Consider the following 13,500-nt stretch of genomic DNA (forward strand, 5'->3'; position numbering starts at 1 on the left):
GAGAGAGAGAGAGAGTAACTGAAGAATGAAAACAATAGAGGAAGAGTCGGAGAGCTAGCCGACTTGATAGAGTCAGTTTGGTGATTTCCCAAATAAAAAAAGGGACACTTGTCCACACCTAATTGGACCACACCATCTTTTTTCACGTCACATGACTAACCATTCTGCTGACATCACTGTCATCCCAGCAGCCACATGTCACCCTAACCACGAATTAGAACTCGTCACGTCAGCAATCTGAGAAAATCGACAAAACTTTAAAAATAATTAAAAATAGCTTGAGACCCCGAAAAATTCATCGAAAACTCGTGACGACCTCTACTTTCTATTTCTAAGAAGAAAAAAATAAGTTTTGAGAAATTTTAAAAATCAGGATGTTACAAAACATTTCGTGCACGTTTGGTACCCAGTACTGAGTTAGACCTCTTTAATTCTTAAGACTGTCCTGCACTAGTGTGGACTGTCTTAAATTGTACTAATACTAGCCACGTTTGGTGTTGCATGGGATTAGGAAAAAAAGTTCTAAATTAGAGATGTCTCATGTTTGATGATGCATTGGACTAGACTACTCTAAACATAACAATCAACCAACGATTCACCACAAAAAAATAAGTGTATGAACAGACTTGCAACTCATTGATATCAGTAACATTTAGTCAGAATCAACATATTAAGAACCAAACAGTTAGTATTCCAATGTTTGTTTTGATAAACAAGCATAAGACAGGGAACAATTCACCACAATCAAACATCATCATCCAATAAACTGATCAAACTGATTATGAAAGAGAGAAAGGAAGAAATAGATGGACATACCTGCTAACGAATCCGGGAAGAAGATGGCGGCGAGCTTGGCCTTGGAGGTGTCGATAGCGTGGGTCAGAGAGGAGGTTGAGGACGGGAGCGGATGCAAGTCTGGGAGCCGAGGGCGCGGACGAGAGCGGATGTGGGTCTGGGAGCCGAAGGGGCTGACGGGAGCGGATGCGGGTCTGGGAGCCGAGGGCGACGGTCAGAGAGGAGGTTGAGGACTGGAGCAGATGCGGGTGTGGGAGCTGAGGGCAAGGAGCAGATGCGGATCTGAGAGATGAAGAAGGAGGAGTTGTGGAGGAGGCGTAGAGAGGTTAGTGAGATTAGTGAGGTCTTATCTAAGGTAGCCTTTTCGGAGTACTCACGCTAACACTGGCTAAGGAGGAGAAATCAGAAAACCGGTCCAAGTTAAGCCCATTAATGTTAGTACCGAGAGAGACCAAACATGGGATTAGCTTTATTTCACTCCTTAGTTAAGACTGGCTTAGGTAGTACCGTGTACCAAACGTACCCTTCTTCTTCACTAGCAAATATATATATGTTTAGTTAGTCAGTACCATCACTTACGTTGCTTGGTGGGATTTAGGATCGAGCTCTAGTAAACATTATCTTCAGTTGACAATTGCTAGGATAGATAATAATGCTAGTTTCATAGCTCCTTTGGCTGATATTAATTCTGCCGTAGTTGTCATATCTTCCGTCTGGATGTAACTTTGGCTCATCAGTCATAACCATTATAAATTTAAAATAATTATACACACGTATAGTCGTATAGATAATACTGAAAAATATCACTTTGTCACTCAATTATGAATTATGACTCAATCGATATGCATATGTCGTAAAGTTGATCAGAAGCTCTATTTATACCCTGTTCGTAGTTGCATATATATGTCTTCAAAATTTGGCCATCGAGATAGAAAGGAAAGAAACAGAGAAGGCTGAGCAGATGGATCAAGTAAATATTCATGTTAGCAAACACACCATAGATAGAAGATGGTTGCTTGAAGGAATGACTGCTCTTGTCACTGGTGGAACCAAAGGCATCGGGTTAGTCTTCTTCTTCTTCAATAATCTCACTTGGGTTTCATTTGTATTGTTCATTTGTATTCAAACTCTAATCTTTTGTGAGTTATGAATTCCAGTGTGCATCAACGCCGTCTTTCATATATCTGAAATATAGTTTTGTATTTGTTTCTGTACAATCCCGGATGGGTTCGCAGAAGCTGATGGTGTGTCTAGTGGATGGTTTGATATCTTCTCGCTGACCTGCAATAACAAGGGGATCGGGGGCTTCCGGTCTTTCCTTCTCCGAAGCTTAAGTCAATATCTTGTGATTGAATGTAATTACTGAGGGTAGTTATGATACCTGACAAACTGGTGGCTGGGCCATATTTATGGCCCAGAGTGGATTCTCTTTACCTGAAAATCAATGTGGGACAACTGTCTTTGCTGCTACTTCACACCCAGTTCCCTTATGCCTTCTGAAACCACTTCCCAGCCTAATACTGCCACCGAGGTTGGGCCTGGCCCACCCTACTTATTGGTGGATACCTCGGGGCGGCCTCGGTTATGGTGGAACGCCAACTGGTTTACGGGCTTGGGATGTTGTTTTATGCACAACCGACTACAAGTCCCCGTAAGTTCCAGTTCAAGACACATCTTGAGTGAGACTTGCTAAAAATAAGCCCGTAGACCAGTATATTTCAAGTGGGTCCCGCCCATAGACCCCCCAAGTCTGGACTCATGACGTGGGTTGAATGGGTGTTATAGTCTTTCATGGACAAAGGTAGCGAACCCTTTCCTCATTCAGTGTTATTACTCGAGTGACGGGGTGTTAACGCCGTCCGTGGTTTATCAAGCCATTTGCTCCGTTTTTAAAGGGATGATATAAATTGCCCTGCCCCGGCATCTCAGGAACACTTATCCGAGACTTACAATTTCGAGAAGCAGTTGCCACATGCTTCCTCCCGGTGACACTTATCCGGGATTGATCGTTCCTTGGTCTTACGATCTCGGTGACTCACTCGAGATTGGTCTTACGCTGGGTCTTACGATCTCGGTGACTCAGCCGAGATTGGTCTTATGCTGGCTCTTACAATCTCGGTGACTCTCACCGTCTAACGCTGGGTCTTACGATCTTGGTGACTCACCCGAGATTGGTCTAACGCTGGGTCTTACGATCTCGGTGACTTTCACCCGAGATAGGTCTAACGCTGGGTCTTACGATCTCGGTGACTCTCACCCGAGATTGGTCTTACTCTGGCTCTTACGTTCTCGGTGACTCTCACACGAGATTGGTCTAACGCTTGGAGTTTGTGCATAGCAGTGGCAGGGGCATTAAATGCATGCTCACCAGATGTCGCGATATTCTTGGATAACTGCCAAGCAATTAATGCACGTTGCTTCATTTTTCCTTCTTCAAGAAGCTACGATATAGTTAAGCTACGTGGCACCATCCTACGGTTTGATCGGATGGCTAGGGGTGCCTTGTTTCGGGTAATGGTTTTTAATGCGTCGGTTCGTGGACCGAGGCGACTGCTCGCTGGTCGTGTATAAACTCTTCCCCCCCCCCCCCCTTTTGTTTTTCGTCTTTACACTCTCACTCTGTGTTTCTTTGCTGCTTTCTGGCTTCTCTGTGTTTTTCTGCTCTCTCTGATTTCTTTGCTTCTCTCTCAGTTCTCTGCTTTCTCTCTTTTGGTTCTCTGCTTTCTCTCTTTTGGTTCTCTGCTTTCTCTTAACCTTATGATTGCGAGGTGTTTCCGGACCTTAGAGTTTCCTGCGCTGCTGTTGCGTCGAAAATCTGGTAAGGTTTTCTTCACTTTGCTGTGCTTTGGTTTGCTGTACTTTATGCTAGTTTATGCTTTTGTCTCTGTTTTGGCTTTCTCTGCGTTTGTGGTGCTTGTGTAGTTTGGGTAAAACTGGGAATGTTAGTGTTCTAGGGATTTCTGGGTTTAGGTTGTGTCGAACTTTGAATTGGTGTGCTTGCTCCCGGCGGCGCATACTAATAGATCTTAGGGTTTGTTATATTAGGGTAGATGGATTCTTGAAGTACGACCGACTTAAGCGGGGCAAGTACATCCTCTCGGCCGATAATGGATAATGGCGAGAGGATGGAGGAGTACATTAGTCGACCATCCCGCCCGGGTGAGTCATCCTCAGCTAGGCCTGTTGAGTTACCCAAAGGCGTACCTGCCCGAGATGTCGATTGGGCCTCAAGGGCTGTAAATGGCGTCCCGATGACCAATGTCGCAAGCTTGGCAAGGCGATACATCTTGGAGGATGGAACCGTATGCGACTAGCCCGAGAGCAGCATGTCTACGGCCGAGATAGAATAGTTCCGCGAAAATTGGGGAATCCCGCCCACGGTTACCCTTCGTGGCCTATACGAGGGTGAGCTGGCATGCTGTCTGAGAGACGGTTTCGTTGCGGTGCACGAACACATGTTTAGGAACGGTTTCTCTCTCCCGCTTCCTCAGTGTGTGCGGTACCTGCTGAGCATGCTCCAGCTTGCTCCTTGGCAGATTCCCCCAAACCAGTGGCGCCAACTGCTGTCGCTTTGCTGCCTATACTACTTGTTCGAAATGGGTTGGCCAACGATTAACGAGTTTCGCGCCCTGTACCGCCTCTCGTACTCGAAGAAACAGAACTGCCGAGGGTGTGTTTCATTTGTTGCCCGATAATACTTGCCTCCCATCACTGATCTACCAACGTCCATAAATAACAACTGGTGCTCAAAATTCGTGCTTGCCGGCGGTTGATGGCAAGGAAACTGTTCGACATTTGTTATGCCCAACCGGTTTAGATATATCCAGGATCAGTCATTCTCGCTGTCAGAGCTTGAGAAGCGACGCATTGAGAGAATATTTGCAGCCTGGCCCTTGGATGAGGATTGAAGCTCGTACTACCTGACCCGGTGGGCTGTCTTAGTTCACTGTGAACTCGGCCGTATGCTTGGTGGGTTCCAAATTAGTTTCGCTTGCTTGTTGTTTTCTATTTTCTTTGGCCTTTCTCTTGGTACCCGAGATTTTGACTGCTTTCTTTTTATTTTTATTTTTTAGCTAAAGTACCCAGGCGAAAGATCCGTGACTCACACCCGCGCGACATGGAGTCCGACATGGATTTGCTGAGCGAACTCCTAGAGGTCGGGAAAGTGGCTTCCCGGACAGAGGTGAACCTGGCAGACAACACTGCCCGCGTCTCGGATGACATTGTGCTTCAGGAGATTCCTGACGAAGGGTATGGGAAACCGTCATCGGACAAAGAAGGGCCCGCGAGGACCGGCGACGTTGTCAATGTCCACCTGGGCGAGAAGAGGAGAAAAATGTCATCCAAGAAGTGGAAGCCTCAGCGGGATGAAGGCGTGACTTTGACGGGGTTGAGCGTCTATGGCGCCTCGCCACCATCGAAGAAACAAAAATTTGCTGGTTCCTCGGCCGGGAATCCAGTTTCCTTGAGCGCTCTTGCGCCGAAACTTCCTCAGATTCGGAAGACCCCCATTCGGCAGATCCTGGACGAGTACGGGTGCGCGGATGAGAAGTTCGTCCATTGCATGGTGGGCGATCTGAAGGGCATCGAGTTGGACTGGATCAAGATCGGGTCCAGCACTCCTCAGAAGAACAGGCAGTACGCCCGGGAGGCAATGATGAAGGTGAATTTCTCCCTAGTAAATGTCAATTTTTCGATCACTGTTTGGGAACTAATTTTCCTTTGCTTATAGGCTCTCTATGTTGTCTATGCCATTGACGCCAGTGAGGATACCAACGAGATGAAGGAGCGTCTGGCCAGCCTGAACGACCAGATCAGCTACCTCGGGGCCGAGAAGAAGAAGATGAAGAAAGACTTGGAGGCCAAGAGGAAGGAGAAACTCTCGCTGGCCAATAAGTTCGCTAAACTTAGCCTCCACACCAAAGAGCTGGAGGGAAAAGCTGAAAGGGTGGTCGCTCTGGATTGCGACATAGACGCGCTTCAGCGGGAGAATGAGAAGCTGCGATCTAAGCTAAAAGAGAGGGACGACCAGGTTGCTGATCTTCAAGGCCAGATTCCCGCCTAGGGTGAGCTTGCTGTGGCCAAATTCAAGGAGTCCGACGAGCTAAAGGCTATGCTCAAGGCTGCTCGGGAGGATGGCATCGTCGAGAAGTTCGGCGTTTGGAGCCGCCTTGGGTATCTAGATAAGGCCAAGATGACAGCCGACTTGCTCGTTGCCCGGGAGGCCAAAGAGAGAGAAGCCAAATCCAAGGCCGCGGCCGAGAAAGAGCCTGAGGCAGGCGAGCTGTCTTAGAGGGTTTTTGAGGAGGGCGTTGATGGTAATGATGACTCGGCCGAGTCGGATAAGAATGAGGAACCCGGCGAGGCATAGGTTGAACTTTTTGTTTTTTTTTTTTTTGCCTTATCCCGGTGATAATACATCCCGGTGGATTTTGTAAATACCCATTAGTGGTATACGCCCGGCATCCCGGGTTTTAATATATTATGCCTTGTCTAATTTAATTGCTTGTCCTGGTCTATACATTTGTATTATGCCTATCCCGCTCGGTGTTACTGAGGACTTCAATAACTTTTGCCTCGCGGTGGATTACCATCCCGTTTGACATTGCTCGGGTTTTAATTGGCTTATGCCTCCCGGTGGATTACCATCATTAGAATTTGAATTTAACTTCCCCATTCTTGTATTAAATATTTCAAAACGAATGAAGGCATCCTCCGAGACTTGTTGTCCTCCCGGGGGCCGCAATACTTACAAATGCACATTTTACAAAAAGATGGAATGGATCTTGGTGACTTTTTCACACCGAGTAAAACTTGAGGTGCTCCGTGTTCTAGGGGCGCCCGATGACTATCCCATCCTGATCTCGGAGGAAGAATGTTGCTGGGCCGACCTCTTCGATGATCTCGTACGGTCCCTCCCATATTGGGTCTAGGGCCGCCGTTTTGATCATGATTTTCTTCATTACCCAGTCCCAACGTCCGGGTCCTGACTTTACCATTATAGTAGCGTGCAACTCGTTGCTTGTAGACTTGGTTGTGTAAGTCTGCTCGCTCCCTCTTCTCCTCGATGATGTCAATATTCAAACGGAGACCCTCCTCATTGGTTGTGGCATCGAAATTTTCGACCCTTCCCGATGGTATTGACGTCTCGATTTGCAAAACAGCCTCTGTGCCAAAGGCCATGCAAAATAGCCCGCATAAGCGTCCATGAAGCTCAACAATTCGAATCCGGACGTGGAGTCCACTAGTTGATCTATTCGTGGGAGTGGGAAGCTGTCTTTTGGGCATGCTCTGTTGAGGTTTGAGTAATCTACACACATCCTCCACTGTCATGTTGACTTCTTTGGGACCATGACCACGTTGGCCAACCACTGGGGGTATCTGACCTCCCGTATAAACTTTATGTCCACCAACTTTTGCACTTCCCCCCTTATTGCTTCATACTTTTCTGGTTTAAATGTCATTCGCTTTTGCCGCACCGGAGGGGATCCTTTCTCGATTCCTAGCTGGTGTGTTACGATACCACTAGATATCCCGAGCATGTCCTTATATGTCCAAACGAATGCCCCACTATTTTTCTTCAAGAAGTTCACCAAGGCCGCTCGCACCCCGGGTGCCTGCCCCGTCCCGATGGTCACTCGCCTATCCGGTAATTCATCTGAGATTGATACCATTTATGTTTCTTCTACCGACCCCGGATGCTCCTCATCTGAGTCGGTATCGTCCCTAGGATCCACGTAAGGGTCTGAGGGGGATGTCGTGGCCTGGCTCGCCAATAGAACCTCAGATCTTTTCCTCCCGTTGTCTATCGCATAACAACTACGTGCTGCCCCCTAATCTCCCCGGATCGTAATGACTCCGGTCGGGGTTGGGACCTTCATCATCAACATGTGGCCGGCAACAAAAGACTTCAGCTTCCATAACGCAGGTCTTCTCAAGATCCCGTTATAGGACTACTCGCAATCTACCACGATGAATTCTACAGTCGCCCGGGTGATAAGACGTATTTGCACACGCATCAATTAACCCTGTCAACAAATCAATCGTAGTATAAAGCAAGCAGGGATCTTTCTAAACCGGGGATCCAACTACAGGGTAGATCCATCTAATCTAATATAAGTGCCGAAATAAGCATATAGGTTTTAAAGGTTTGATGATTTCGAAATAGACAATGAAAATAAATCCTAAATTACTTCTATACATATATACATGTGATCAATCAACAATCATGCAAACTCAACCAAACAACCATGCAAGAACAAAGAAGACAATCTCTAATCTCATTTAAGTCTATACCGTGAGCAATTATACAACCTAAATTTGATATGCACATAAGTTCCTACGTGGTTCCTATGACATAGACCTACTTAGAATTAGACTACAGGTTTCATCCAACATCGTGACACAAACAAGCTCGGCTACGTGCTCTACTTATAGGTCACACACATAAACTATTCATGCAATTACGTATCACATAAAGAATCGATGTGTTTAAGCACAAGTCCAAATCAAACATAGGTAAAAAATCGGTGAAATAACAAAGACAATGCAACTTATCAACTACGTGTATCAAAGTCGAACTTTGGATGATTAACACATGCAATATCAACTACTTGTATCAACTACACATGATAATGGAAGAATGCACCGAAAATCTTAAAGTATATAGACATAAAACTCACGGCATAAAACCTAAAATCATTGATTAAAAATTGAAAACTTTAATTCAAAACATGGTTCAAAAGTGTTTCTATCTCATAAACAAGAATCGAAACATACTTAAGCAAAAACCTAAAACAAACATAAACAAGAACAAACACATACTAATCCGAAAATAGAAGATGAAATACACTCTCAGAATATCCCTACTTGTTCTATTCTTCGAGTGAGCGGAATCCTAGGCTACTTGCTTTGGATCAATGCTGAAGGTGGGATCGGATTGTGGTGTTTGGAGGTTGATGGAGTTTCGGCAAAGGCTTTGGTGTTATTTGCACGGGTTGATGATCCCCATTATTGTCATGCCGTGCCCCTTTATATAGAGTAACAAGTCTTGATCTCCCAGAATTCTTCTAGCACAAGGAATCCTATTGAATCGGCAAAACCAAGTCCAAGTTGGATTTAATTTCTTCTCTTGTTCTTCAAGTAATCCTTATGCATTAAGGAATGACAAAACCATCTTGAACTTGGAAAATCTTCTCTCTTTATGCCGCACGGATTCTCTCTCCTTGGTGACTTGGGAAATCTTCACGGCATCTCCATACATATCTCGGATTATACTTCTCCTAGCTCAAGCAGGAATTCCTAGCTGCCGGCCACCTTTCCCTCATGAGTCAGGAAAACATTTCCTGGTCAACATGGGTTTAGACTTTCCTGAAATAGAAATAAGAAAATTAGAAACTAGGAAAGAGGAAAGATGGAATCCTGATCAAGACAGGAATCCTGGGTAAACAAGGGTTTCCAACACTTAGTACAGTTTCAACACCAAATTCTTCTAATCCGAAAATACTATGTATTCTAACACTAAAAACTACATATTTCTAAATTAAGCCATTATTCTACACTAAACACAAATATAAAGCTAAAACAACTAAATAGGAGTTAGCAAAGGGTAAATAAAGGGTATAAACATATTAAGAACGTCACACTTTGTGCTCCTATCAACAACCCCACACTTAACCTTTGCTAGTCCCTTAGCAAACCACTAAAACAAAAACAACAAAACAAATCTTGAAAATACTACAATGACTCAATCTAATGCCTTCAACGAAATTTTCTCAGAGACCTTTAAAATCATAGCATCAAGAATAGCACAAGAATCGAAATTGAAAGATGAATTCAATGGTTAATAAACATGAGATTTCGATGTAACAAGTAAGACATGGCAGAAACAAAGGTGAAATTAAGCTCGACATGTTCCAAACAAGTTCAAATTCAACTCACAAAGGATATGCACTCCGAATTTTTTTCTCTCAAGAACATGGCATATGCTTAAAAGCTTTTCACACACAAGAGTTATAAAGAACATAGTGAATTTAAAAACCTCATGAAAGATACCAATCATATGCACAAATGAACCACAACCATATGCTTACTCATGAAACAGACTCCACAGATCAAAGTTTACTTATCTTAAGAATCATGCGGATCTTTTAGAAAATAGGTTGGTTAGGCTCGGCATGGAAAGATTTTCAAAGTAAAGGAATCACAAAGGTCATCCTCAAGACTTAGCAGAGCAAGAACATCCACCTTATGTCACCAAACACCATCAAGGGCCAAATATCATCATGTTGGCCCCATCCTTCACTTTAAACATTGTGAAAACGAACAAAGGCTAAAAGTATAACATATCGAGCCTTCAACAAACAAATCACAACTCCAAATTCACAAAAACTACATCTAGGCCGAGATATCTTCATCAAAATCAATTCGTAAACTTTTTTTTTTTTTTTTTCTTTCTTCTCGGATCATTGTTTTTTTTTTTTTCTTTCCGAGAGCAAAATTTTTTTTTTCTTTTCTCATGTGTATCTCGGCAACTAACCTCCTTAGAACAACCCCACACTTGTATTGAATCATCACCTCAAATCACCAAAAAAAGATAGCTCTGCCAAGCTCGAGACAAGGTAGAGGAATTCTATACTAGGCAAGGGATAATTTAGGTGAACAAGAAAGGCATAACGTAGGCTCTAGGGGTTTCAGACTAAGGGGTCCCAAACAGGGCTCAAAATAGGGATATATGGCTATTTAGATAAAGTGGTGATAGTCCTAAGAAAGATCCACAATCCTATTCAAAATCAAAGCAAGTTATGATAAAAGTTTTGAAAGTTTCATAAGTAAGTTCTAGCAATCTCTAGTTCATTCAATCTCTATGGCATATAAATCGATCAAGTAATGTATAATGAGGTCATATATATCAAAGAATAGATAGAGTAAACTCTCCAAAGAATAGGCACATATATATGGCTCGAAAATCTCACAAAGGTAACATGAAATCAAACAAGTAAGGAACATGCTCATTCTGTACCTAAGTTTCAATGGTCCTCATCTACTACAAGTTAGTACAATTTCAACATATCTATTAACCATCAAATAACATATAAGCTCAAATATTCAAAATCATGCTCATCTCAATAACTAATCAATCAAAGATCATATATTCATCCTAGACACGTTAGAAGGCACCTAAGACTCAAAAGAAATTCAAAATTAATCCTAAAAATTAAAAACAACTCAAATCATATCAAAGCATAGCAAATCAACGAGTAATGACATCCACCCCACACTTAAAATCAACATTGTCCTCAATGTAAGAAAACTAAGAGCAATTCGAAAAGAAAAGAGGAGGGATAAAGAAATTTACAAACTCTCGTTGATGGCTCATTCTATGGGTTGCCTCCCATGCAGCGCTTAAGTGTTTATAGTCCTTTAGCCTAGACTAGCATCTCCTCATTCTTATGCCGTAACATCTAGGAGAGAGACTTCCTCCACCGTGTGGTTCACCATGTTCTCCATGTAGGGCTTTAATCGATGACCATTAACCTGAAATTCAGCTCCTTTGACCATGCTCCTAATCATGACTGCACCAGAAGGAAAGACATTAGTGATAACAAAAGGTCTTATCCACCTAGAACGTAGCTTGCCTGGAAACAACCTAAGTCTAGAATTAAATAAGAGAACTTTGTGGCCAATAACAAAGTCTTTCTTTCGAATCATCCTGTCGTGGAATGCCTTGGTTTTCTCTTTATAGATCATATTTATGGTTGATAGTGGATTCTCTTTACCTGAAAACCAATGTGGGAAAACTGTATTTGCTGCTACTTCACACCCAGTTCCCTTATGCCTTTTGAAACCACTTCCCAGCCTAATATTGCCACTGAGGTTGGGCCCGGCCCACCCTACTTATTGGTGGATACCTCGGGGCGGCCTCGGTTATGGTGGAACGCCGGTTGGTTTACGGGCTTGGGAGGTTGTTTTATGCACAACCGACTACAATATTAATTTATACCAAAGAATCACATATATAATTTAGTTTGACGACCTCATGTCATCGTTAATTATTAGATGTGCTATTGTGGAGGAATTGGCGAGGCTAGGTGCAACGGTCCATACTTGTGCTTGGAATGAAGTCCAACTCAATCAGCGATTGAGTCAATGGAAGACCAAGGGTTTTCATCAAGTCACTGGTTCGGTCTGTGATTTGGTCTCAAAGCCCCAACGAGAGGAGCTCATGTACAAGGTCTCATCATTGTTCGATGGGAAACTAAACATCCTTGTAAGTATTCCATTTCTATCTAACGTTAGTGTTTACCTGGTCAGTTAGTGATTAAGAGATTCATGGTCAATCATTATTGCTTCATAGACGTCCAAACGTACCTGTAATTGATTATCCATTTCCCAATATATGGCTGCACAGATAAACAATGCGGGAACCAATATATCAAAGCCCACAGCTGACTACACAGCTGAAGATTACTCATTTCTTATGGGAACCAATCTTGAATCTTCTTACAATATGTGCCAACTCGAACATCCTCTCCTCAAAGCTTCAGGAGCTGGTAACATTGTTCTTATATCTTCTATTGCTGGTGTGGTATTAGTTGGGGGATGTGGTAGTATCTATTCTGCCAGTAAAGGTCTTTTGCCGAAACCTAATTTTTTTACTTTTAAATTAATATTAAGGAACTGAAATTTATACTCTTAATTTTACAATCTACACTCTCACTTTTCTCTTTTGGTACTTTAAAGGATTAATTACAAAACACCACTCGAACTATGATGTTATTTTCATTTTCATACCTAACTATCAAAAACTTGCATTTTCATACCCGAAGTTTCATTCTGTTAGCATTTTGATACCCTGACCGTTAAATTTTGAGGGCATTTTTGTCATTTCAATAAATATATCATTTTTTACATTTACTTTAACAAAATAATTTATTTTTTTGAGGTTATCAAATACAAATAAAACAATTTACTTTAGCAAAAATATTCAAAAAAAAAACTCCAAAATTAAATATTTATTTTTGCAACAATATTGATAAAAATTAGTATAACTACTCTTGTATGTATATATATTTTTGGAGTTACATGTTAAGCAAAACAAAATAAAATAAATTAAAATAAATTATATCGAGAAAATATCGATGGAAATTTTATCATATTTTATATAAACATTGTATGGTTAACCATGTTTATATAAAAATAGATTAAACATGTTTATATAAAATTTGATAAAATTTTCATCGATATTCGATATTTTATTTATTGAAATGTAAAAAATGATATATTTATTGAAATAAATTATTTTGTTAAAGTAAATGTAAAAAATGATATATTTATTGAAAGGGAAAATTTCAAAAACAGTACACCAATTATGGTCCACTCTAAAGATTAGCACATTATCTTTCAAGAAAATCAAAACAGTACATGAAGTTGTAATTATGACCCAAAATCGATACATGCCATTATTTTTTCTGTTATTTGGTGTCTCTACCGTTAAACTTCAAAGGATAAATTCGTCCTTCTCTTGCTTCCTCCTTCTAACTCTGAAACAAGAAAAAACTGCAGCAACTTTGCAAACTCTTTTAAATATAAAATAGATGAATTTTGGGTTTTTTCTATTGATTTTGGGGTTGGAAATTCAGTTCGCATGGTGACGGGTTTGAAATGTTCTTCACTAAATTCTTCAAGTTTGACAATCCTACCATA

The 13,500-nt window shown here is 42.0% G+C and overlaps 1 protein-coding gene across 1 annotated transcript in view; it reads left to right on the forward strand.

The window, feature by feature from the left end:
• The first annotated feature begins 806 nt into the window (after positions 1-806).
• LOC101311746 (tropinone reductase homolog At1g07440-like) overlaps positions 807-13,500 on the forward strand; it is a 22,402-nt gene continuing 9,708 nt past the window's right edge. Inside the window, exons 1-4 of the mRNA XM_004295930.1 lie at positions 807-1,008; positions 1,689-1,857; positions 11,854-12,064; positions 12,206-12,425. Coding sequence (XP_004295978.1) covers positions 807-1,008; positions 1,689-1,857; positions 11,854-12,064; positions 12,206-12,425 — 802 coding nt within the window. The remainder of the gene's footprint in view (positions 1,009-1,688; positions 1,858-11,853; positions 12,065-12,205; positions 12,426-13,500) is intronic.

The sequence above is a fragment of the Fragaria vesca genome, linkage group LG3, assembly GCF_000184155.1.
Source record: "Fragaria vesca subsp. vesca linkage group LG3, FraVesHawaii_1.0, whole genome shotgun sequence".
Classification (NCBI taxonomy): domain Eukaryota; kingdom Viridiplantae; phylum Streptophyta; class Magnoliopsida; order Rosales; family Rosaceae; genus Fragaria; species Fragaria vesca.